Source organism: Oncorhynchus nerka, linkage group LG20 (genome assembly GCF_034236695.1).
Source record: "Oncorhynchus nerka isolate Pitt River linkage group LG20, Oner_Uvic_2.0, whole genome shotgun sequence".
In the NCBI taxonomy this organism is placed as follows: domain Eukaryota; kingdom Metazoa; phylum Chordata; class Actinopteri; order Salmoniformes; family Salmonidae; genus Oncorhynchus; species Oncorhynchus nerka.
The window spans coordinates 46,759,870-46,787,854 of NC_088415.1; the positions used below are offsets into that span (position 1 = coordinate 46,759,870).

Sequence of the window (27,985 nt, forward strand, 5' to 3'; positions counted from 1 at the left end):
TGAGTATGTGTGTCCAAACTTTTGACTGGTCCTGTATGTCCAATATGAACATTTTGAAGCAGATTGGCAACCTTTTTAAGGGCCGCAAAATCAGCAGCCACGCTCCTCTGGGTGTAAACTCTGGATTTGGAAACCAGAAGTGCTTTGAGTAGAATTGACCCCCATTTTGCTGCGACACAACATACATAATATTGTTTACAGTGCAATATGTATGTCCAATATGAAAAAAAAACCGATTGGATTTAGGCTGATAGGCCACTCTTTAAGGGCAGCAGAATGAGTAGGGATTCTCCTCTTGATGCAAATTCTGTGGATTTGGAAACTAGAAGAGCTTCGGAATAGAATGAATACATCTTTAACTCCAACACAAAGTACAGAACATTGTGTATGGTGCAATAAATGGTAGGAGTACACACAAAAAAACAATGTTGACCATTTAGGTTTGAAAAAATAAATAACATAATACCGCAAATAAATACTGAATTAATATTTGTATGATAACAAGTGTAAAATGTATCGATGTGCACATTTCCATAATTTTCACCTTAATTTTTTATTTACAAAAGTATACAGGACGGGACTCTAATTCTAAATGAGTCCAAAAATCCGTGACTCGGAAGTACATATTTATTCTTGCCTGCTTGACAGCAGCTGGTAAAGCAACGTTTTATACTTCAGTGGAACTATCCCATCAGGCTCCAGTGATAGCTACCTTGAGAAGTTCTCATTGTTGACGTTGACAAATATATTGATTCGTTTCCCTTTCATCTATGATCTAATTTTAAGTAATGACAAGCAAAAGCAAGAGGGAGATAGTTTGTGCAGTAGATGGCTGCAAGGCTGAAAATGTTTCTTTGCATGGTCTTCCATCAGAACAGACACTTCGTCTGATTTGGCTTAAATTTATTTTTAATAATCAAGTGCCAGAGAAGTTCAGTCAGTACCTGCGCATATGCACAGCACACTTCTCATCGGACTGCGTTGCAAATCAGGATAGGTACACAAGTGGATTTGCTAAGAGCTTGATCCTCCAACAAGGTTCTGTCCCATCCATCTTGCACCCTGCAGCGGCAACCAACCAAGTAGTAAGTGTTTAGCTAGATAATGTAAAGGACATGCTATATCTTGTCATTCTGATGCACATCAACACAATCCATCATAATCAGTCTTTGCTAGCAGATATCGTTAAAGTCCTAAAACAATGTTGAAAGGGGGGTTAATGTTAGCTAACTAGCTACCGCGCTACAATTTGTTGTAGACGTGGGGTAGGACATTGGATTATATGAAAACTCCAGTCCATGCGGTGGCGGTAGCACTGCGTAATCAGAATAGTGCATGTACTTTGTACACCCCCCCCCTTCCCCAACCTAACAGACTTGTATTCTGAAGAATGTAACAGTAACGTAAGCTAACAGTTAGCCACTCCACCATGTCGCACATATCGCCGGTAACTACTTGCAGCTTTCTTGGTTGTTCCAAAGCCAGGACTGATACTTTACACAGTCTTCCTAAAGACCCTGAAACCAGAAGACAGTGGGTGCAGTTTCTTTTTACTTCGAATCCAGATGTGCACATCGGTACTACAACACGAATTTGCAGCGCGCATTTCAACAGGGACTCGTTTCTAAATTGGGGGCCGAAGTCAATGGGGTATGCCAAACTATTTGTTCTGAAACCGGACGCCATCCCAACTATTTTTCCGATCCATGAAGTATCGGTAAGTTGATCTGTCTCCCTAACGTTAGTTGATAATTAGCTAGCTGGAGAAAACAATGCGAAACGTCACCTCACTGGCTTCTACTCTTTTTTTTGTGCCGATGTATTCAAACATGTTTGGTTTTATCGGGACGTCTGGGAGTGGGACTGCTCGAAGACATCGGTAACCCTCAGATAGCATCTCTGACCCGCTCACAATAAACGAGCCTCGGTGACGACCCTCGGGGCCCGAGTAGGCAACGACCTAAGGATTTTGTCTCCGATCTCAAACTCGACTAGGACAGCTAAATCCGGGCAATATCCTGTAATGTACACCTGGATAAAGCGCATACAGATGGCGTTCTCCGCTCACACGTCTCCGAAAAACTAGTTTTTTCATTCAACGTTGGAGGAAATACGTTCCTAATGTTTGAGGAACGTGTTTGCTGGCTTCATGAATTATACTTTATTTAGACATGTGTTTTGTTTGGCTAGAGTTATGCTAACCTGTTTGCTATCCCTTTAGCTTTGTTAGCTAGCTTGCTGGTCAGTTAGAGGTTAGCTGCTATATACAGTAGTTGGCAACTGCCATCAAGTTCAGTGGTGGAAAAAGTGCACAATTGTCATACTTGAGTAAAAGTAAAGATGCCTTAATAGAAAATGAAAGTCACCAAGAAAGATACTACTTCAGTAAGTCTAAAAGTATTTGGTTTTAAATATACTTAGTGTCAAGTATAAATCATTTCAAATGGCTTATAATAAGATCAGATGGCACAACGTCTTTAATTTACCGAGAGCCAGGGGCACACTACAACACAGACATAATTTACAAACTAAGCATTTGTGTTTAGTGAGTCCTCCAGATCAGAGGCAGTTGGGGTGACCAGGCATCTTCTCTTGATAAGTGGACCACTTTCCTGTCCTGCTAAGCATTGAACATGTAACAAGTACTTCTGGGTGTCAGGGAAAATGTTTGGAGTGAAAAGTAAGTCAAAATATAAATAGTAAAGTACAGATACCTAAAAAAAAAACCTACTTAAGTAGTACTTTAAAGCATTTTACTTAAGTACTTTACACCACTGATCAAGTTGTTAGTTTTAGACTGTTCAACCATTTTCAGAATGCATACAGACATTTGAATATAGCCCGGACGCAGTGTTAACACATTTAAATGTGTTGAAGCATGACATGTTTGGAATTCCATGATCAGAAATACAAAAGGTGCATGAACTGTTAAGTGTAGACATGACCTTATATCGTGGGGGAGTTGAGTATTGCTAACTGGTTGTGCGATTTGCAAGCAACATCGAGTCACCATCAGTCGATACTGTCAATTCTGAAAACGCTTACCTGTAACTGTTTCTGTACAACTGCAGTCCTTCAGCAGGGTGCTGAAAGTCATACTTTTAATACAAACTTATATCGAATACAACCACCGACCTTTTACTCATTTGTGTGTCTCAACTCAGCGCGAATGGGCTTGTGCCAATTAAATCTCAAGCCTAGTTCACATTACCCATGAGCACTCCATTACGTTGCGCAGGATGTCATGCATTTCAATGGAGAGCCCACAACTATGTGGAAATGCAATGCCGCGTTGCTTTACGGATGCCGCATACTTTGACATTTTAGAAACTTTGCGTGTTCTTCAGTCCAGCTAGAGGCCGTTGAAGAACAGGAAGTTACCAAACCAGAGAAGATGAAAATGTGGTTTTAGGTGATAGCTAACTTAGCGACTTGTAAACAATTACCCATTCCTATATAAGTGAATACTATTTTATTAGTAATGTTAAATACACATTAGCTGTTAAGCAAATTATATAATGTCTGTTGCCTCCCGTTTTAAGTTTGATGGTAATGGCATTTGTTTTTTATGATAATTATTAGTGGAAGGTTGCAAACTACAGTATAGCCTAACTTTTAGCTATCTAGCTAGCTACTCCAAAACAAAGGTAATGTGGTTTGGTAAGAATGCCCCTCTCCCCACAGGTGTTATTACTACCTCTGAGGGTTTAAAGCTTGAGGTAGTCACCTCATACAAGTACTTGGGAGTATGGCTAGACGGTACACTGTCCTTCTCTCAGCACATATCAAAGTTACAGGCTAAAGTTAAATCTAGACTTAATTCTTCTATTTTTATCGCTCCTCTTTCACCCAAGCTGCCAAACTAACCCCGAATCAGATGACCATCCTACCCATGCTAGATTATGGAGACATAATATATAGATCGGCAGGTAAGGATGCTCTCGAGCGGCTAGATGTTCTTTACCATTCGGCCATCAGATTCGCTACCAATGCTCCTTATAGGACACTTCACTTCACTCTATAAACTGGTGATCTTTGTATACCCGCCGCAAGACCCACTGGTTGATGCCTATTTATAAAATCCTCTTAAGCATCACTCCCCTTATCTGAGATACCTCCTGCAGCCCCCATCCTCCACATACAACACCCATTCATTCTCCCAGTCACATTCTGTTAAAAGTCCCCAAAGCACACCCATTCCTGGGTCGCTCCTCGTTTCTGTTTGCTGCAGCTAGCGACTGGAACGCGCTCATTAAAGGCCGTCATTGTAAATAAGAATTTGTTCTTAACTGACTTGCCTAGTTAAATAAAGGTTAAATAAAAATAAATACATTCAAAGACTCAATCATGGATACTCTTACTGACAGTTGTGGCTGCTACGCATTATGCATTGTTGTCTCTACCTTCTTGCCCTTTGCTGTTGTCTGTCCCCAATAATGTTTGTACCATGTTTTGTGCTGCTATTTTCATGTGTTGCTGCCATGCTATGTTGTTTTAGGTATCGCTTTATGAAGTGTGGCGTCTCTGGTGATGTGTATTTTGTCCTATATTTTTACCCGCAGGAGGCCTTTTGCCAGACTGTCATTGTATATAAGAATTTATTCTTAACCGACTTGCCTAGTTAAATAAAATACAATTTTTAACTCTAAGCTAGCTTGACTTGCAAGAAAGAAAAACAAATTCAGCAAAAAGTAACATGTTTTATTATTAACTGAAACCATGTTTATCCTGTCTTGAATGAAAAGGTCATATTTTGCAATCTGAGAGCCTTGAAACATTTCTCTTTTTTGACGAGAGCCTATGCTCTCTGTGGGATTGCATGAAGATGACGTACGATGTAATGAAATGCATCACAATGTAAACGGGGCATCAGGTTAGGGTTGTCCCTGACTAAATCATCTGTTCTTTCGACCAATTGATTGGTTGAAATTGAAGTTTTTTTCCCATATATAGACACACCCTATGTTTGAATATAAATATATGTGGGCTACTGAGCTTGTCTGATGCTTTAAGTACTGCAATTTTTAAAATGAAGACAAATTACTAAAGAGGGCGCCAGAGATCAATATAGCCTAACCAGAAGAAGAAGAAAAACCTGTTCCCAACCCCTTCCTCCCGCTGGTCTTCGCCAATAGGCTACACCAGCGGTCGGCAACCTTTAATTTGGAGTGCCAAGTTACCGTACCATTTCTATTGATCTGCGTACCATTTCTACTGATCTGCGTGCCAGTTATGATTTTCATATGCGCATTTTCGTGGAATAGTTTAATTGATAATAAAGTCTAAATATCTCAAAATCAACGTCATGTGGTTAATCTAAAAGAAAATGATACAAATCCAAAAGTAACTGCTATTGCCAAAATGTGACCGACCGGCTCGATTTGGTCTTAGGTAGCAAAATTTGAAATAGTTTTTTTATGTTGGAAAAAAGTTGAGACTCAGAGCTAGAAAATGGTATATCATACAATACAGTTGAAAGTATTTGTCAACTTTCAAAGCAGAAACTTCTAATCTCACTTTTGAGAAAATGGCCCTTGAATATTTTGGTACACCTACTGGCGAGCTCTTCTTTGTCTACACTAGGGATGAACCGATATTACATTTTTGTTCGATACCGATATCCAATATTTTCCTTGCCAAAAAACCTGATACCGATAACCAATATTTAAAATTTTAGCAGCCTTTTAAGCATTCTAGTACAGTTAAATAGTTGAAACACACACTGACAAAAGTTATTTTGTCTCCATTACCAGTAAAACATAATCAACACCTATTTATTCGTCACATATTTGCTGTGGTGTTTCGTTCAGTTTCATTCAACCAGGATTTCATCATACATGTCAAGCAGTGAAGTTTCAGCTCTGTCTGTCCATGGCCTCTTCTGTCGTGAGTCCTTTGTCGGTGTGCACGGTCTTGTCCAGCGGTGTCTAACATTTCACGTAAACCCTGTTTCTTGTCTTCATCAAAGTAGCGGTCCTTGTACCTAGTATCGAGCATGGTGGTAACACTCAGAGAGAATGCCACCGAATCACTTGTTCACAGCCGCTAGTGGAGTACTTTTGCAAGTTTTAACCCCATGGTCTGTCGACAGAGGGTATCACGTCTGTTGCAGACTCAGTTGATGAGATTATTTCTTGAGTCAGTTGTTCGAATGGAGCTAGGAGTGTGGTCATGTTCTCAAATGGCATTGAAATGGCAGCAGCGGTATGAGAACCAGCACATTCTTGAGCATGCAATATGGCTTTCCTCAATACAAAATCCTCTATGACCCACTGTGCTGTCAGACTCGGTATGCTCATGGGGCTGACATTGCTGGTCCAAATGTCAGTCATGAAGCTAATAGAAGTGACGCTCATGGGTGTGCGTTTCAACAATACTGTGTAACTCCGGTAGAGCAACATTTGAAAAATAGCGCCTACTTGGTAGTGTGTACCGTGGCTCGAGGTGCTCGACCAGTCTGCGAAAGCCAACATTATCCACGACAGAGAACAGTTGATTGTCAAGGGCAATGAATAAAATTATCTTGGCGTTAATGGATTTTGGCTTTGAGTTGTCTCGCTGAAATTTCCTTTCTTACTCTTGACTGCTCGACTTGAACTTGTTTAGTTGTTGTTAGTGCGCTCTTAGTTTTTTTCTGCTTTTATAGTCGCTGTATGTCTAGGGGTGATGCACTTTCAAATGACTAATTAGGTTTGTGGTATTGAAAGATTTAATTTTCTCCCCTCGGGAAATATTAGCAGCACAAACGTTGCATTTGGCCTTTTTGTTACCTTCCTTTGAAACATCAAAATAGATCCACAGCAGACATTGTGGGCTAGGTTAGGAATGCTGTGTTGCATGTGTAGCACAGTATTTTTATTATGTCATCTACCTATGCTATATAGGTATGCACGTCAGCTTTGACATTGGTTTTGCACATCGGCGTTAAACTAGACATCAGGCCGATGTTGCCATTTTTAGCTAATATCATCCGATTATATCCTGCATACCCAGTCTACACCCTTTCAGCATTGTTCACAACCTCTTAAGCTTTAGCCCCACCCAGCTCTTTAAGGATTCACATGTGAGGCCATGTACTAAACCAAAGATGTCAAGACTAAAGGTTGGTTCATACTATGGATGTTTTCATGAATTCAATCTGGAGTGCCAGAGTGTGCTCTGGGTGTTCGTAAACTCAAGAGTTGTCAGATTATCAGTTTGTAAATTCGGAGCGTTGAGAGCGCACACTGGATGCTCTGGCCAAGGAGTAGGGTTGATCCGAGCGTTCTGACTTAACAGCACCCAAGCTAACGTTGAACAGATTGCTAGCTACTTACAGACACAAATGAGGGAAAAGCTCACCAATCATTTTACTCGCCCTAGCAGAGCTGGTTAGGCTGTTTATGTTATCCAGAGCGTTGGTGACAAACTGTGCAGCTGGCAACAATTGAATTACCGGCCATATTCTCAACGGGTGTTGCGCGTCCATAAATTCGTCAGTTATTCTGTGATCTGGCACACTCAGACGACTGCAATGAAATCGGAGTAGATAGCTAGAGCGAATTTACCAGCTACGTCTATTGACAGTTGTCGCAGTGACATCATGAACATTCTATTGAAATGGAGTCTTTTGTTTAGACGTAAAGCTAGCTAAACAATAATCCCAACTCATAACGTTACTACCTTGCATGAATCTGCAGGTAGCTAACCAACCAGGTTAGCTAACATTAGGCTATAACTGGTAATGCCCATGGCTCTGAGATACGAATATTACGACACAGATTATTACACGTAACGTTAGCTTGCTAGCTAACAGTACGCTTTAACTTGACAAACTGAAAATCAGAAACATGTAATATCTGAAAATGTAGCTAGCTAGACTATCTTACCCATATACATGGATGGACGCTTCTCCCTCACTGTCACAGATGCCATGGTTTGAAGATGTAATCCGAGACAGGTGATTTATACAACAGCCTTCTGTGTGTTCTCTTTGACTCCATCTGCATAGTTGCAATCAAACGGCAGAATTTTCTGAATTTTCAGAGAATACTCTGATTCCAAAACTTGGACCTCCAGAAAGTGGAGAGCAATGACCAGCTCATACACATAATGACCAGCTCATGTTATAGACAGAAGCCTGCTACATGGCAGACCAATCCGAACTCATCTCTCAGCATGTCCAGTCCACCCATTTATCTCAGCTAATCATGGCTCCTGTCTAAACCAATTAGGCTCGTAATTTAACAATTGTATTCGTATTTACAGATGGCATACAAGTTTGTTATTAACGCACATGAACGTTCACATGTCCCAGAAGGCATTTCTGCCCCCAAAAAGCTTACGTTCGAATGGCTCTCCTCTGAAGTAGTGACGCACGACATACGCCTAGTTTCTTGAAATGAGTCACACATGTAAAAAAAAAAAAAAAAGCCAAAATATAAAAACATTGCAGCCTGCAGGTAGAAAATATCCTGATATAAAAATAAATATCCGATAAATCACATTGGTTATGCATGGGCTGTCCTCAAGGAACTTGAAACATTGTATTAACTTGGTCTGGTGGGAAGCTCTTGCTAGCAAACTTGCAACATTGTATAAAATACTCTGGGCCCTCAGTTTCCCATGCCAGTGAGCTCCGGACAGACAGACACTGCTGTAGGTTATTTGCGCAAGGGATGATAATTAATCCGGGAGGCCTATTTTTATGATGTTTCCAGCAGATCAGAGCACAATTAATGAAATGGCCACCTGGACTATTTGGATTGACACCCACCTTTTTAATGCTGCAGCTACTCACTTTTATTATCTATGCATAGTCACTCTACCAACATACATGTAGAAATTACCTCGATTAACCTGTACCCCCCCACACACTGACTCGGTACCGGTACCCCCTGTATATAGACTCATTGTTATTGTGTTTTTATTTGAGTTATTTAGTCTATTTTCTTAAGAAAATAGGGAACTGCATTGTTGGTTAAGGGCTTGTAAGTAAGCATTTCACGGTAAGGTCTACTACACCTGTTGTATTCGGCGCATGTGACATAAATTTGATTTGACATTTGGCGAGAGCTGTTTTTTAAAATGGGCTACGTTGAGGAACTATTTTCATTCTCAATGGATGTAAAAACAGACTTTGTTTACTTGCTGTTTGAAGCAAGATAAAATTACTTTGAGAAGCTCCAGTGATGGCAAGTTAAGACAATCAGAAATAGGATCAGATTTCCAAATAGGCACATTTTAACAAAGGACAATGAATAAATTGACAACTCGTAAATGGACTGAAATACAAATTTGAATGATGTGCACCTATGTGAAGCTAGCGTGGAGACATCTGGTGCCACAATAAGTATTAGCCACAATAGTGGAATTTGTGATTTGCCTTCCAAATAAGTCCCCCATTGATACTGATTCAAATGCATAAAAATTATGGAATGTCATATTTGGACTAGATAATGCTAAACAAGTATCTTATATAACTTCCTTAATTTGACAGGAACAAAAAAAAAAGTTCTGCATAATTCCTTTGGGGGCATACTTTCGCAGCACTGTATATGTATTTGCCCCCTTTCTAATTTTCTCTACTGTTGCATATTTTTGATATTGAATTATCAGACCTTCAACCAAAACCAAATATTAGATAAAGGTAACCCGAGTGAACAAATAACACTTCCTTTATTTCATAAAGTTATGCAACACTCAATGCCCCTGTGTGAAAAAGTAAAAGCACCCTTACACTCAATAACTGGTTGTGCCATCTTTAGCTGCAAAGACTCCAACCAAACGCTTCCTGTAGTTGTTGAGCAGTCTCTCATCGTGCTGGAGGAATTTTGGCCCACTCTTCCATGCAGAACTGCTGTAACTCAGCAACATTTGTGGGTTTTCAAGCATGAACTGCTCGTGTGACATTCTAGTGTGACTTGCCACACTAGGCCATTCCAAAATGTAAAATGTCATGCTTTTTAGCCATTTTCATGTAGACTTGATTGTGTGTTTTGGATCATTGTCTTGCTGCATGATCCAGCTGCGTTTCAGCATCAGCTCACAGACGGATGGCCTGAAATTCTCCTGTAGAATTCTCAGATACAGAGCAGAATTCATGGTTCCTTCTGTTAAGGCAAGTCGTGCAGGTCCCCAGACAGCAAAGCATCCCCAAACCATCACACTACCAACACCATGCTTGAACGTTTGTATAAGGTTCTTACTGTGGAATGCAGTGTCTGGTTTTAGCCAGGCATAATGGGACCCATCTCATCCAAAAAGGTATACTTTTGAATCATCTGTCCATAGAACATTCTTCCAATAGTCGTGATGATCATCCAGGTGCTTTTTGGCCGACATGGGTCCTATTATGCCTGGCGAAGAGGCAAACAATTGGGTGTTGCATAACTTTGTTTATTAAATAAAAGTATACATTTTTTATTTATTTGTAAAAGATCCGTTTCAGTATAAAAAAACTATATGCCGAAATAGAGAATCAGAAAGGGGGAAATACTTTTTCACAGCACTGTACAACGTTACCTATGGAGTGCACCCATGAAACTCAGTGACACCCACATATAATTCCAAAGAGTTTACACATATTAGTGTCATAGCAGGATTTTGATTGTAGGAAATCACCTCCCCAGTCAGTCTATTGTGTGCATTGGACATTCATAGACTACCAGTCAAACTATTGTGTGTGATAAACATTCATATGGGACTGTATAGCTTACCTATAGTGTGCACCCATGAAATGGGGTATCAGCGTACTCAGTGACACCCACGGAACACAACTATGTAGAGATTGGTTACACAGACTCTTGAATCCACTGAAATGAGCCACATTAGCTCACCAGTCAATTTATTGTGCGTATTGAACATTAAATATTAGAATGTAATCCCATCCAAAACTGCGCAAATGAATGGCGCTGATGTAGCCTACCAAACTTGCTAACGGCCCTCACGAATGGCCTGGTACTCAGTGGTCTTGTTCGGTAACAGGATGTGCCAAGAATTCATTAACATTTCAACACAGCCTTCCTCAAGACCCTTGGCTCCTACTGGAGTGGATGCTGTTTCTTGCTGAGTGTAACATTAAGCCGGATGAAAAGGTTCAAGTTACTTCAGAAACTAGTATCTGCAGTGTTCATATTACAGACGAGTGTTTCACCAACTTGACTCAAGTGGAGATGGGATTTGCGAAAAAGGCTGAACTTGAAGTTCGACGTTGTACCGTCGGCAAAGTATACAGAAAATAGCTGGCATATCTAGGCAAATATTCCTAACCCCTGTTTACATTGTACTTGTTTTTAGGTGGAACACACGACGTCGGGTGTGACAAAAGATGAGGGATGCCAATATGAACCACCCTCAGTATGCAACATTATGGTACCATCACCTCCAAGACCCGTTCTGGTACCGTTAAAACACAACGTGTCAACACAGGCTTATTATTACAGAGGAAAAAATACAAACAAAGGTGAGACATATGGCTTGTATCTTTTGTAGAATAGTTCACTTCTTTTCAAATACAGCTGAAATGAATTGATGTGTAGGGCAATTGCTCGGTAGACACTAGGACCATCACGGTGACCGCAGGGTAGCCTAGTGGTTAGGTTGCAAGTTCAAATCCCCGAGCTGACAAGGTACAAATCTGTCATTCTGCCCCTGAACAGGCAGTTAACCCACTGTTCCTAGGCCGTCATTAAAAATAAGAATTTGTTCTTAACTGACTTGCCTAGTTAAATAAAGGTAATAAAAAAATACCGCCAGTCACAAATCATGACCGCAGTCAATGTAATCCCTTCCAAAACTCTGCAAGTGAATGCAGTTGATGGGTGGCCTACCCAATTTGCTAATGGCCTGGTACTCAGTGATCTATTGTCCCTTTTTAAATCACTTTAAAGACTTTCATGATTGAATTTGAATAATCTCAATGATGAGGACAAAATGGTGAAGGGGATTAGAGGCAGGGCTCGCAACAATTCCCCCCCCCTCACCGACCCAAAGTGCAATTTCAACTGTCAAACCGAACTTCAACCATCCCAAAATTAAAATACTTGTTTCTTTAATGTTTAAATAAGCCAACATAGGTCTAGGTCATTTGCAGTGCTTTTAAAGTAATTGGTCCATTTCGGAGACAGATACAGTGTATATTACAAACGTAGTAATTGTTAACCATTTTTTCAGAGCCAAAATATCCCAAAATGTAATTGCTAAAATATACTTAAGTATCAGAAGTAAAAGTATAAACCATTTCAAATTCCATATTTTAAGCAAACCAGACGGCACCATTTTCTTGTTTTTATTTATTTACGGATAGCCAGGGGCGTACTCCAACACTCAGACATAATTTACAAATGAAGCATTTGTGTTTAGTGAGTCCGTCAGATCAGGGGCAATAGAGATGCCAGGGATGTTCTGTTGGGGCTCCCGAGTGGCACAACAGTCTAAGGCACTGCATCTCAGTGCTAGAGGTGTCACTACAGATCCTGGTTCGATTCGAGTCCTATAGGGCGGTGCACAATTGGCCCAGCATCGTTATATGCTGACCAAACCGCACGCGTGAAAATGGATTTTGTTCACGCACACCAGAAACGATCAGGATACGCAGGTTAAAATATCAACAACAAAGCTGAGCCAATTATATTAATTTGGGGACAGGTCAAAAAGCATTTAACATTTATGGCATTTTACCTAGCTAGCTTGCTGTTGCTAGCTAATTTGCCCTGGTATATAAACATTGGGTTGTTATTTTATCTGAAGTGCACAATGTCCTCTACTCAGACAATTAATCTGGTAAACCGAATTCATTTCTCATCATCTTTCCTTCCTTCAGGTTTCTTTTTCGTCTTTGGACTCTATATGGTGGTTGGCAACCAACTTTACAGCATTACTACAACCGACCGGAGTGTGGACTTAAATTCATCTTTCAATCACTCATGTCGGTATATGCACCTAAAAGCCAATGAGGAGATGTCACGTGGATATATGCTCCTAAAAAACAAATGAGGAGACGGGAGAGGCCGGACTTGCAGTGCGTTGAGCGTCACGAATAGAACCATTTCCATTTTAGCCCCTGGCCACACAGATGCTCGCGAGCAGTGTGTGCAATCAAATCAAATCAATTTATATAGCCCTTCGTACATCAGCTGATATCTCAAAGTGCTGTACAGAAACCCAGCCTAAAACCCCAAACAGCAAGCAATGCAGGTGTAGAAGCACGAATGAATAACGTTTCTATACATTTATTTTGCGAAGCGAGCAGTCTGGTCAGCATGTTATAGGGTTTGGCCGGGGTAGGCTGTCATTGTAAATAAGAATTTGTTCTTAATTGACTTGCCTAGTTAAATGTAAAAAAAAAGATATATACACACTGCTCAAAAAATTAAAGGGAACACTAAAATAACACATCCTAGATCTAAATGAATGAAATATTCATATTAAATACTTTTTTCTTTACATAGTTGAATGTGCTGACAACAAAATCACACAAATTATCAATGGAAATCAAATTTATCGACCCATGGAGGTCTGGATTTGGAGTCACACTCAAAATTAAAGTGGAAAACCACACTACAGGCTGATCTAACTTTGATGTAATGTCCTTAAAACAAGTCCAAATGAGGCTCAGTGGTGTGTGTGGCCTCCACGTGCCTGTATGACCTCCCTACAACGCCTGGGCATGCTCCTGATGAGGTGGCGGATGGTCTCCTGAGGGATCCCAGACCTGGACTAAAGCATCCGCCAACTCCTGGACAGTCTGTGGTGCAACGTGGCGTTGGTGGATGGAGCGAGACATGATGTCCCAGATGTGCTCAATTGGATTCAGGTCTGGGGAACGGGCGGGCCAGTCCATAGCACCAATGCCTTCCTCTTGCAGGAACTGCTGACACACTCCAGCCACATGAGGTCTAGCATTGTCTTGCATTAAGAGGAACCCAGGGCCAACCGCACCAGCATATGGTCTCACAAGGGGTCTGAGGATCTCATCTCGGTACCTAATGGCAGTCAGGCTACCGCTGGCGAGCACAAGGAGGGCTGTGCGGCCTCCCAAAGAAATGCCACCCCACACCATGACTGACCCACCGCCATGCTGGAGGATGTTGCAGGCAGCAGAACGTTCTCCATGGCGTCTCCAGACTCTGTCACATGTGCTCAGTGTGAACCTGCTTTCATCTGTGAAGAGCACAGGGCACCAGTGGCGAATTTGCCAATCTTGGTGTTCTCTGGCAAATGCCAAACATCCTGCATGGTGTTGGGCTGTAAGCACAACCCCCACCTGTGGACATCGGGCCCTCATACCACCCTCGTGGAGTCTGTTTCTGACCGTTTGAGCAGACACATGCACATTTGTGGCCTGCTGGAGGTCATTTTGCAGGGCTCTGGCAGTGCTCCTCCTGCTCCTCCTTGCACAAAGGCGGAGGTAGCGGTCCTGCTGCTGGGTTGTTACCCTCCTACGGCCTCCTCCACGTCTCCTGATAGCGCCTCCATGCTCTGGACACTACGCTGACAGACACAGCAAACCTTCTTGCCACAGCTCGCATTTATGTGCCATCCTGGATGAGCTGCACTACCTGAGCCACTTGTGTGGGTTGTAGACTCAGTCTCATGCTACCACTAGAGTGAAAGCACCACCAGCATTTAAAAGTGACCAAAACATCAGCCAGGAAGCATAGGAACTGAGAAGTGGTCTATGGTCACCACCTGCAGAACCACTCCTTTACTGGGGGTGTCTTGCTAATTGCCTATAATTTCCACCTGTTGTCTATTCCATTTGCACAACAGCATGTGACATTTGTCAATCAGTGTTGCTTCCTAAGTGGACAGTTTGATTTCACAGAACTGTGATTGACTTGGAGTTACATTGTGTTGTTTAAGTGTTCCCTTTATTTTTTTGAGCAGTGTGTGTGTGTGTATATATATATATATATATATATATATATATATATACACACACACACAGTGGGGAGAACAAGTATTTGATACACTGCCGATTTTGCAGGTTTTCCTACATACAAAGCATGTAGAGGTCTAATTTTTATCCTAGGTACACTTCAACTGTGAGAGACGGAATCTAAAACAAAAATCCAGAAAATCACATTGTATGATTTTTAAGTAATTAATTAGCATTTTATTGCATGACATAAGTATTTGATACATCAGAAAAGCAGAACTTAATATTTGGTACGGAAATCTTTGTTTGCAATTACAGAGATCATACATTTCCTGTAGTTCTTGCCAGGTTTACACACACTGCAGCAGGGATTTTGGCCCACTCCTCCATACAGACCTTCTCCAGATCTTTCAGGTTTCGGGGCTGTCGCTGGACTTTCAGCTCCTTCCAAAGATTTTCTATTGGGTTCAGCTCTGGAGACTGGCTAGGCCACTCCAGGACCTTGAGATGCTTCTTACGGAGCCACTCCTTAGTTGCCCTGGCTGTGTGTTTTGGGTCGTTGTCATGCTGGAAGACCCAGCCACAACCCATCTTCAATGCTCTTACTGAGGGAAGGAGGTTGTTGGCCAAGATCTCGCGATACAAGGCCCCATCCATCCTCCCCTCAATACGGTGCAGTCGTCCTGTCCCCTTTGCAGAAAAGCATCCCCAAAGAATGATGTTTCCACCTCCATGCTTCACGGTTGGGATGGTGTTTTTGGGGTTGTACTCATCCTTCTTCCTCCAACCACGGCGAGTGGAGTTGAGACAAAAATAGAGCTTTTTGGTCTAATCAGACCACATGACCTTCTCCCATTCCTCCTCTGGATCATCCAGATGGTTATTGGCAAACTTCAGACGGGCCTGGACATGCGCTGGCTTGAGCAGGGAGACCTTCTGTGCGCTGCAGGATTTTAATCCATGACGGCGTTGTGTGTTACTAATGGTTATCTTTGAGACTGTGGTCCCAGCTCTCTTCAGGTCATTGACCAGGTCCTGCCGTGTAGTTCTGGGCTGATCCCTCACCTTCCTCATGATCATTGATGCCCCACGAGGTGAGATCTTGCATGGAGCCCCAGACCGAGGGTGATTGACCGTCATCTTGAACTTCTTCCATTTTCGAATAATTGCGCCAACAGTTGTTGCCTTCTCACCAAGCTGCTTGCCTATTGTCCTGTAGCTTATCCCAGCCTTGTGCAGGTCTACAATTTTATCCCTGATGTCCTTACACAGCTCTCTGGTCTTGGCCATTGTGGCGAGGTTGGAGTATGTTTGATTGAGTGTGTGGACAGGTGTCTTTTATACAGGTAACGAGTTCAAACAGGTGCAGTTAATACAAGTAATGAGTGGAGAACAGGAGGGCTTCTTAAAGAAAAACTAACAGGTCTGTGAGAGCCGGAATTCTTACTGGTTGGTAGGTGATCAAATACTTATGTCATGCAATAAAATGCAAATTAATTAATATCATACAATGCGATTTTCTGGATTTTTTTTTTTGATTCCGTCTTTCACAGTTGAAGTGTACCTATGATAAAAATTACAGACCTCTAAATTCTTTGTAAGTAGGAAAACCTGCAAAATCGGCAGTGTATCAAATACAGTGGGGCAAAAAAGTATTTAGTCAGCTACCAATTGTGCAAGTTCTCCCACTTAAAAAGATGAGGCCTGTAATTTGCATCATAGGTATACTTCAACTATGACAGACAAAATGAGAAGAAATCCAGAAAATCACATTGTAGGATTTTTAATGAATTTATTTGCAAATTATGGTGGAAAATAAGTATTTGGTCACCTACAAACAAGCAAGATTTCTGGCCCTCACAGACCTGTAACTTCTTCTTTAAGAGGCTCCTCTGTCCTCCACTCGTTACCTGTATTAATGGCACCTGTTTGAACTTGTTATCAGTATAAAAGACATCTGTCCACAACCTCAAACAGTCACACTCCAAACTCCACTATGGCCAAGACCAAAGAGCTGTCAAAGGACACCAGAAACAAAATTGTAGACATGCACCAGGCTGGGAAGACTGAATCTGCAATAGGTAAGCAGCTTGGTTTGAAGAAATCAACTGTGGGTGCAATTATTAGGAAATGGAAGACATACAAGACCACTGATAATCTCCCTCGATCTGGGGCTCCACGCAAGATCTCACCCCGTGGGGTCAAAATGATCACAAGAACGGTGAGCAAAAATCCCAGAACCACACAGGGGGACCTAGTGAATGACCCTCAGAGAGCTGGGACCAAAGTAACAAAGCCTACCATCAGTAACACACTACGCCGCCAGGGACTCAAATCCTGCAGTGCCAGACGTGTGTGTGTATATATATAAGTGTGTGAATTGGACCATCTTCCTGTCCTGCTAAGCATTCAAAAGTACATTATTTTATTTAAACCAGGCAAGTCAGTTAAGAACAAATTCTTATTTTACAATGACTGCCTACCCCGGCCAAACCCTCCTCTAACCCGGACAACGCTGGGCCAATACAGCCCGGGATCTAACCAGGGTCTGTAGTGACGCCTCTAGCACTGAGATGCAGTGCATTAGACCGGTGCGCCACTCGGGAGCTAAATGTAGTGAAGTAAAAGTTGTCAAATATAAATAGTAAAGGTGTTTTACTTAAGTACTTTACACCACTGAAAATTACACCAACAAAACAAAAAAACAGATGAGCATTTGTAATGTTATTAAAACAAATGTATTACTAGTAAAAAGTAATGTGGTATATTGTTGCATTTCATTTTTTAACCAACATATCACATGAGAAAATGTACACGGGACAGGAGGTTACCGTGGTAATGCGATTCGAGTCGTGTTTGTAACTGTGAGATTGAGGGTCTGACTAGTAGAAGCGTTGTCTTCTCTTCCCTAACGGTTGAAACTCAAGCATAGAAAAACCTAGCTTGTGAACAAAACGATGTGAATAGCCAAGAAACACAAGGACAAAGTCTCACCACAGTAGACTTCCGTTTCAAGTAAGTTAATGAATCTGTCACTCAGCTCTTCACATGCGTATCCACAGCCCCCAGCCAGGCAGTGTTGCTGCGTGAGGCAGAAATACTTAGCACATTTTATAGTGTGCATTCGGTTTCAGGTCAGGGAGATACAACCATATTCTCTAGAATACCTTAGTAGCTAGCCATAGTCTATAGATAATGCAAATGCCACAGCAACTCCCAGCACACAAAACCTCAACTCAGGGCCGGCGGGCCCGCAGACAGGCTGGGAGAGAGTAAAATGTGCATTCTAATAGGCCTATTTGCCCAACATTGGAATGATATTCTAATATTACACCTTTCCATAACCTAAATAATTACATATGACACATAGCCAGCCATATCATTGTTTGAAACCTAGACGTTTTACACAGCCAAGCTTACCTTGCTTTTAATAGCCTATAGCCAAAATCCGTCCATAGAAAAACCCCTGAATATTTCCTAATTATTACCATGGAAACCAGCATTTCTACTTTCCAAAGGCAGTAAGGCACAATCATATTGTTGTATCTTCACAGATATTCCCTCTTATATTCTACCATTAGGCTGTATATCCATCTGTCACATTATAAAAACCGCTTGCATCAGGTGCACGTTTGAGAATGGTGTTCTCGTGTAATAGCATTTTAAACTTTCATGCATATGAACGAGACAACACATTGCTGCGCTTGTAATGTGAATTATTCATAGTTAATAAACTTTTAAGCTAAATTTTGTGAGTCTTGTCTTTGTGTTTAAACATTTTACTGGGCTCCCGAGTGGTGCAGCGGTCTAAGGCACCGCATCTGTGCCAGAGGCGTCACTACAGACCCTGGTTGGATTCCAGGCTGTATCACAACCGGCAATGATTGGGAGTCCCAATAGGGCAGCGTACAATTGGCCCAGCGTCATTAGGGTTTGTTCTTAACTGACTTTCCTAGTTAAATATTTTTTTTACTAGAACCACTGTTGTATGCATTTTATATTTTTCTGGCCTATCGTCCCACAACTGTCCCAACATAATTAAAAAGAAATCGTCCCCAGTCGTCCCCCTTAATTGCGAGCCCTGGTTAGAGGTCCTGTTCTGAAATGGACACAGGAAAGCCCCGAACCCAATATGCATACGTTTGTTTTTGAAAACCATTCAGAACGGACTTAAGGACAACTAGACCCGTCCCCGATTTGAGTCAAGGAAGCATCAGAAAAGTATTGTTTTTGCAACTTTATTAACCAGAGCTATGGATAGAGAGCCTCAGAGCTCAGCTGCTACTAGGGAGCAGGGGAAGGACCATGTGATGTGAATGTGAGAGGCAAGGCGGCAGAGATGTTAACAGCAACCACTTAACTCGCTCTAGACTAACTTCTTGCTAGTTTATCATCCCATCCGATTACATACTACCTGTTATGACTGCATTAAACTGAGAGAAGCTAGCTAACTAGGCTAATTGAGTCATTGCTGTTGTCACTAGTTGCCACAGTCAACATTGGCTATATCCTAAACATTCATGAAAACAAACATTTGCTCTTTGGTCTTAATTTAAGGTTAAAGGTTAGGCTTAAAATCAGATTTTAAGAAGCGAAATTGTAGAAATGGGCAGGGTAGAAGTCGACTGATTAATCGGCATGGCTGATTACATAGGGCCGATTTCAAGTTTTACAATCAGTAATCTGCCTTTTTGGATGCTGATTATGGCCGATTACATTGCAATCCATGAGGAAGCTGTGTGGTAGGGTGACCCCCTGTTACGCGAGTGCAGTGTCAAAAGGACCTTGTGGCTGCAATGAGCCAAGGTAAGTTGCAAGTTAGCATTAAACTTATATGATCGTTTTTTATAAATCTTTACATAATCACCAGTTAACTACACGGTTGATGATATTACTAGGATAACTAGCTTGTCCTGCGTTGCATATAATCAATGCGGTGCCTGTTAATTTATCATTGAATCACAGCCTACTTCAACTTTGCCAAAACGGGTGATGATGAAAAAAAAACTTAGTTGCACAAATGTACCTAACCATAAACATCAATGCCTTTCTTAAAATCAATACACAGAAGTATATATATTTTTAAACCTGCACATTTAGTTAAAAGAAATTCATGTTAGCAGGCATTGTTAACTAGGGAAATTGTGTCACTTCTCTTGTGTTCAGTGTATGCCGAGTCAGGGTATATGCAACAGTTTGGGCCGCCTGGCTCGTTGCGAACTGTGTAAATAATAATTTAATTAAGACCATAAATAATTTGCCAGAATTTTACATAATTATGACATAACATTGAAGGTTGTGCAATGTAACAGCAATATTTAGATTTAGGGTTGCCACCCGTTCAATAAAATACAGAACGGTTCCGTATTTCACTGCAAGAATAAACGTTTTGTTTTCGAAATGATAGTTTCCAGATTTGACCATATTAATGACCTAAGGCTCGCATTTGTCTGTTTATTATAATTAAGTCTATGATTTGATATTTGATAGAGCAGTCTGACTGAGCAGGGGTAGGCAGCAGCAGGCTCGTAAGCATTCATTCAAACAGTAGCTCTTAGCAATACTTGAAGCACAGCGCTGTTTATGATTTCAAGCCGATCAACTGGGGCGGCAGGGTAGCCTAGTGGTTAGAGCGTTGGACTAGTAACCGGAAGGTTGCAAGTTCAAACCCCCGAGCTGACAAATCTGTCGTTCTGCCCCTGAACAGGCAGTTAACCCACTGTTCCCAGGCCGTCGTTGAAAATAAGAATGTGTTCTTAACTGACTTGCCTAGTTAAATAAAGGAAATAAAAAATATTAGGCTGACCATACTAATGTGCCTATAAGAACATCCAATAGTCAAAGGTATATAAAATACAAATGGTATAGAGAGAAAGTAGACACATTATAATAACCTCAACCTAAAATTTCTTAACTGGGAATATTGAGCCACCAGCTTCCATATGTTCTCATGTTCTGAGCAAGGAATTTAAACGTTATCTTTTTTACATGGCACATATTGCACTTTTACTTCTCCAACACTTTGCATTATTTAAACCAAATTGAACATGTTTTCATTAAATATTTATATATTATATTAAGTTAAAATAAAAAGGGTCAATTCAGTATTGTTGTAATTGTCATTATTACAAATATATATAAAAATCGGCCAATTACACCCCCCCCCCCCCAACAGACCGGTTCAGCACTGAAAATATATGCAAAAACATTAGTTTGATAAAAACAGAGCGTATTTTCATCAGAATCATTCAGCCTAGGCCTCCTCATCAAACTGATGTCCTGGCCATAATTCATCCCCATGCAGTGTTCAATGTACAATTGTTAATCTATTTAGAAAATTCTAATGAAGGGGCATAATAAACTAAATAGAACATCTGTATATCGAAAAGACAGATTTTGGTTTGTAATGTTGAAAAAGGCCAAATTGAGCCCCGCACAGAAGAGTATAGTTCAGTACAATACATTAGTATATTCAACTCGTGTGCTCTACTGTGTAGTTACTGAATTTTATGCCATTCTCCTCTACTGTACAGGACTGTAAACTCAACTTTTCTGTGTTCACAATTATTGTATTTTCAGCTGTTTGAATCTGGTGTAAAAAATCTAAAGTAAAATTAAACTTAACGGGAAGCATAGATATAGCATACGTAGAACAGATCTAGTGCTTCTTAGACTTGTTGTCAATGAGAATGACAGATCTATTACATATTGCAGCTTCAATAATTAATAAACAACATTTATATCAGTAAAAACACTACTTGATGTGTGAACTTTATCCTTCCTCATGAGGGGGAGAAATTATAAAATGTCTTAAAAGTAATGTGGGTTTTTGGTAATGGAATTAAGGCACAAGGCAATGTTACTTAAACTCAGAAGGCAGAAAGAATTGTCCTAAACTTACACTGAACAAAAATATAAAAACGCAGCATGCAACAATTTCAAAGATTTGAATGAGTTAGTTCATATAAGTACATTTAAATAAATTCATTAGGCCCTAATCTATTGATTTCACATGACTGTGAATACAGATATGCATCTGTTGGTCAGATACCAGAAATCCAGTCACTATCTTGTGTGGCCACCATTTGCCTCATGCAGCACATTGTTGTGAAATTATTAGGTTAGATTACTTGTTAGATATTACTGCATGGTCGGAACTAGAAGCGCAAGCATTTTGCTACACTCGCATTAACATCTGCTAACCATGTGTATGTGACAAATAAAATGTGATTTGACCTCCAATGCATAGAGTTGATCAGGCTGTTGATTATGGCCTGTGGAATGTTGTCCCACTCTTCTATAGCTGTGCGAAGTTGCTGGATATTGGAGGGAACTGAAACACACTGTCGTACACAATCCAGACCATTCCAAATATGCTCAATAGGTGACATGTCTGGTGAGTATGCAGGCCATGGAAGAACTGGGACATCAGCTTCCAGGAATTGTGTACAGATCCTTGCAACATGGGGCTGTCGGCTGTGCATTATCATGCTGAAACATGAGATGATGGCGGGGGATGAATGGCACGACATTGGGCCTCAGGATCTTGTCACGTTATCTCTGTGCATTCAAAAAATGCAATTGTGTTCGTTGTCTGTAGCTTATGCCTGCCCTTACCATAACCCCACCATGGGGCACTCTGTTAAAAACAGTTGACATCAGCAAACCGCTTGCCCACATGACGCCATTCAATGTCTGCCATCTACATTTTAAACTGGGATTAATCCTTGAAGAGCACACTTCTCCAGTATGGAAGGTGAACATTTGCCCACTGAAGTCGGTTACGATGCTGAACTGCAGTCAGGTCAGGAACCTGGTGAAGATGACGAGCACGCAGATTAGCTTCCCTGAGACGGTTTCTGACAGTTTGTGAAATTCTTCGGTTGTGCAAACCCACAGTTTCATCAGCTGTCCAGGTGGCTGGTCTCAGACGATCCCGCAGGTGAAGAAGCCAGATTGAGGTCCTGGGCTGGCGTGGTTATCTGTGGTCTGCAGTTGTGAGGCCGGTTGGACATACTGCCAAATTTTCTAAAACGACATTGGAGGCAGTTTATGGTAGAGAAATTAACGTAACATTCTGGCAACAGCTCTGGTGGAGATTCTTGCAGTCAGCATGCTACCTCAACTTCAGACATCTGTGACATTGCATTGTCACAAAACTGCACATTTTAGAGTGACCTTTTCTTGTCCCCAGCACAAGGTTCACCTGTGTAATTATCATGCTGTTTAAATCAGCTTCCTGATATGCCACACCTGTCAGGTGGATTATCTTGTCAAAGGAGAAATGCTCTTAACAGGGATGTAAACAAATTTGTGCACAACATTTGAGAGAAATACGTTTTTTGTGCATCTGGAAAATGTCTGGGATATTTTATTTCATCTCATGAAACGTGTGATCGACACTTTACATGTTTATATTTGTTCAGTATAAATAGGTGTTTTAGTTGGCAGGGATCTTTACTTTAACATTGTTCTTTGATGTATTTCTAATACCTTAAGACTTTTTCTAAGACCCCTTTTCCATCTGTTAGGCAGGAAATCAAAGCCTTTGCTTATTCCAATTTCTTTGGATGGAAAAATTGTTCATGTCTACAGTACCAATCAAAAGTTTGGACACTTACTCATTCAAGGGTTTTTCTTTATTTGTACTATTTTCTACTAGAGGTCGACTGATTATGTTTCAACGCCGGTACCGATTTTAGTATATATATATATACGTATATACACACACACACACTGCTCAAAAAAATAAAGGGAACACAATGTAACTCCAAGTCAATCACACTTCTGTGAAATCAAACTGTCCACTTAGGAAGCAACACTGATTGACAATACATTTCACATGCTGTTGTGCAAATGGAATAGACAACAGGTGGAAATTATAGACAATTAGCAAGACACCCCCAATAAAGGAGTGGTTCTGCAGGTGGGGACCACAGACCACTTCTCAGTTCCTATGCTTCCTGGCTGATGTTTTGGTCACTTTTGAATGCTGGCGGTGCTTTCACTCTAGTGGTAGCATGAGACGGAGTCTACAACCCACACAAGTGGCTTAGGTAGTGCAGCTCATCCAGGATGGGACATCAATGCGAGCTGTGGCAAGAAGGTTTGCTGTGTCTGTCAGCGTAGTGTCCAGAGCATGGAGGCGCTACCAGGAGACAGGCCAGTACATCAGGAGACGTGGAGGAGGCCGTAGGAGGGCAACAACCCAGCAGCAGGACCGCTACCTCCACCTTTGTACAAGGAGGAGCACTGCGAGAGCCCTGCAAAATGACATCCAGCAGGCCACAAATGTGCATGTGTCTCCTCAAGCAGTCAGAAACAGACTCCATGAGGGTGGTATGAGGGCCCGACGTCCACAGGTGGGGGTTGTGCTTACAGCCCAACACCGTGCAGGATGTTTGGCATTTGCCAAAGAACACCAAGATTGGCAAATTCGCCAATGGCTCTTCACAGATGAAAGCAGGTTCACACTGAGCACATGTGACAGTCTGGAGGCGCCGTGGAGAACGTTCTGCTGCCTGCAACATCCTCCAGCATGACCGGTTTGGCGGTGGGTCAGTCATGGTGTGGGGTGGCATTTCTTTGGGGGGCCGCACAGCCCTCCATGTGCTCGCCTGACTGCCATTAGGTACCGAGATGAGATCCTCAGACCCCTTGTGAGACCATATGCTGGTGTGGTTGGCCCTGGGTTCCTCCTAATGCAAGACAATGCTAGACCTCATGTGGCTGGAGTGTGTCAGCAGTTCCTGCAAGAGGAAGGCATTGATGCTATGGACTGGCCCGCCCGTTCCCCAGACCTGAATCCAATTGAGCACATCTGGGACATCATGTCTCGCTCCATCCACCAACGCCACGTTGCACCACAGACTGTCCAGGAGTTGGCGGATGCTTTAGTCCAGGTCTGAGATCCCTCAGGAGACCATCCGCCACCTCATCAGGAGCATGCCCAGGCGTTGTAGGGAGGTCATACAGGCACGGAGGCCACACACACCACTGAGCCTCATTTTGACTTGTTTTAAGGACATTACATAAAAGTTGGATCAGCCTGTAGTGTGGTTTTCCACTTTAATTTTGAGTGTGACTCCAAATCCAGACCTCCATGGGTTGATACATTTGATTTCCATTGATAATTTTTGTGTGATTTTGTTGTCAGCACATTCAACTATGTAAAGAAAAAAGTATTTCATAAGAATATTTCATTCATTCAGATCTAGGATGTGTTATTTTAGTGTTCCCTTTATTTTTTTTGAGCAGTGTATATATATATATATATATATACTCCCACCGAAGTCGTTTCCTCTCCTTATTCGGGCAGTGTTCGGCGGTCAGCGTCACCAGTCTTCTAGCCATCGTCGATCCACTTTTCATTTTCCATTTGTTTTGTCTCATTTTCCAACACACGTGGTTTCCATTTCCCATCATTAAGTGTTAAGTGTATTTAACCCTCTGTACCCCCCATGTCCTTGTGTGGAATTGTTTGTTTGTAAGTGCTTGTGCACATGTTTATTGGTGCGCGTCGGATTTTGAACCCATGTAGATTCTTTTTTTATTGCCGTTGGTTTTGAAATTAAACTGCTCCGGCTATTACCTATTTCTGCGTCTGACTTCACTGCCACCAGTTCCGTAACCCTTACAACATAAATGAAATCAATTTAGTCTCAAATAAATAATGAAACATGTTCAATTTGGTTTAAATAATGCAAAAAGTGTTTGAGAAGAAAGTATAAGTGAAATATGTGCCATGTAAAAAAGCTAACATTTAAGTTCCTTGCTCAGAACAAATGAAAGCTGGTGGTTCCTTTTAACGTGAGTCTTCAATATTCCCAGTTAAGAAGTTTTAGGTTTTATAGGACTATCTCTCTTTATACCATTTGTATTTCATATACCTTTTGACTATTGGATGTTCTTATAGGCACATTAGTATTGCCAGCCTAATCTCGGGAGTTGATAGGCTTGAAGTCATAAACAGCGCTGTGCTTCAAGCATTGCTAAGAGCTACTGTTTGAATGAATGCTTACGAGCCTGCTGATGCCTACCACCGCTCAGTCAGACTGCTCTATCAAATCATATACTTAATTATAATAAACACAGAAATACGAGCCTTTGGTCATTGATATGGTAAAATCCAGAAACTATCATTTAGAAAACAAAATGTTTATTCTTTCAGTGAAATACGGAACCGTTAGGGTGGCAACCCTAAGTCTAAATATTGCTGTTACATTGCACAACCTTCAATGTTATGTCATAATTATGCAAAATTCTGGCAAATTAATTACGGTCTTTGTTAGGAACAAATGGCCTTTCAACAGTTCGCAACAAGCCAGGCGGCCCAAACTGCTGCATGTACAGAACGCAAGAGAAGTGACACAATTTCCCTAGTTAATATTGCCTACGAACATGAATTTCTTTTAACTACATATGCAGGGTTAAAAAAAATATACTTGTGTATTGATTTTAAGAAATGCATTGATGTTTTTGGTTAGGTACATTATTGCAATGATTGTGCTTTTTTCGCAAATGTGCTTTTGTTATCAAGTTGAAGTAGGCTGTGATTCGATGATCAAAGTGGTGCCTGTTAATTGATTATATGCAACACAGAACAAGCTAATTAACCTAGTAATATCATCAACCATGTGTAGTTAACTAGTGATTATGGATTGATTGCTTTTTTATAAGATAAGTTTAATCCTAGCTAGCAACTTACCTTAGCTCCTTGCAGCCACAAGGTCCTTTTGATGCTGCACTCACATAACAGGCTGTCTGCCATGCAGTCTCCTTGTGGATTGCAATGTAATTGGCATCCAAAAAGGCTGATTACAGATTGTTATGAAAACTCGAAATCGGCCCTAATTAAAATCGGTCAACCTCTATTTTTCTACATTGTAGAATAATAGTGAAGACATCAAAACTATGAAATAACACTTATGGAATCATGTAGAAAACAAAGAAGTGTTAAATCAAAATATATTTTCGATTTTCGATTCTTCAAAGTAAGCCAACCGTTGCCTTTGACAGCTTTGCACACTTTTCAGCTTTCATTTGATATCCTATTCAACATGCTCTTATGAACTTCACGTTGGTGCTCATGGGTCTTTTTACATGGAAATGACCTAACATGCTACTGTATTCGATTTACAGCCATCCAAGTGCAGCCAATCCAGAAGAATGTAGGAGTCAATACAAGGTTTACGGAGGACATACCACACAGGGATGTGAACCGGTATAAACTTAAATTGTACTTTTAAGTTGCCCGTGGGGAACTATTCTAAATGAATTGGCTAACGACTTAGGCCACCTGTCCTGCTAATCTATGAGCGACTGTTCAATTGAAAAGTGTCATGCAACTATGCTTAATTACTTTTGAACGGTCTCACTGTCTGGCCTGCTTGCGAAGCCCAATCGGTAGTAACCTATGATTAAAAAATATCTTCTTCCAGGTTAAACTCTGTCACGGTGTACATGGCGAGGAAGTATGTGGTCTATGAAGACTGCCTCCTTCCGTTGTTCAAGACTTGTCCAGTCTGTCGCGGCTCCTGCAACATCGACAAGTTCATCCAAGACACCCTGCTCACCATCAACCGGTTCTGCAACCACTGTGACCACCGGAGCCAATGGAAGAGCCAGCCCTTTAACCTCCCAGCTGAATACCTGTCCCCCTCACCAGCCAAAGTATCAACTGGCACAACTGATGCTCCCACCGGCACTACTGGCATGTCAACTGGCACATCCACTGATGCTCAGACAGGCACCTCAACAGGCACCTTCAATAATCAGACCTTGAAGGTAGCCTTTATCATTTTTCACTGATCAATGTTTACACTGCATGAATGCAAATTCACACAAGTCATAAAAACAACCAACCTTTTAATGGGGAGGTGTTAATCACGTAAACCGGGAACCACAATTGTCATCAGCTATGGCTATGATTTGTAAACTAAGTGAAATCAGAAGGTTGGCAGTGTTTTTGTCCATAGTCAAAATAGGTTGAGATGCATCCATAGAATATTACATATTTAGGGAGATTCTGTGGGGTGTTGATGTCCCTTCCTAATCTGCATTGTGTTTCTCTCTAGCCAATAGTTATGTGGAACTATTGGTATAAGAGCTCCAATTGTAAGTACA

At 41.3% G+C, this 27,985-nt stretch overlaps 2 protein-coding genes across 3 annotated transcripts in view; one reads left to right on the forward strand and one right to left on the reverse strand.

Annotated features, from left to right (window-relative positions):
* Positions 1–27,985, reverse strand: part of LOC115101915 (uncharacterized) — an 89,474-nt gene that overhangs the window by 32,607 nt on the left and 28,882 nt on the right. The window lies entirely within an intron of this gene.
* The window catches only part of LOC115102604 (RE1-silencing transcription factor-like), a 29,392-nt gene continuing 2,088 nt past the window's right edge, over positions 682–27,985 (forward strand). The window contains exons 1-4 of one of the 2 annotated variants that reach the window (XM_029622722.2): positions 682–1,085; positions 11,278–11,443; positions 27,002–27,083; positions 27,301–27,646. In XM_029622722.2, the coding sequence (XP_029478582.2) occupies positions 789–1,085; positions 11,278–11,443; positions 27,002–27,083; positions 27,301–27,646 (891 nt within the window). In that variant the 5' untranslated portion in view covers positions 682–788. Of the gene's footprint in view, positions 1,086–1,369; positions 1,718–11,277; positions 11,444–27,001; positions 27,084–27,300; positions 27,647–27,985 lie in introns of those variants that run through there. The other variant, XM_029622723.2, reaches the window with a different exon arrangement.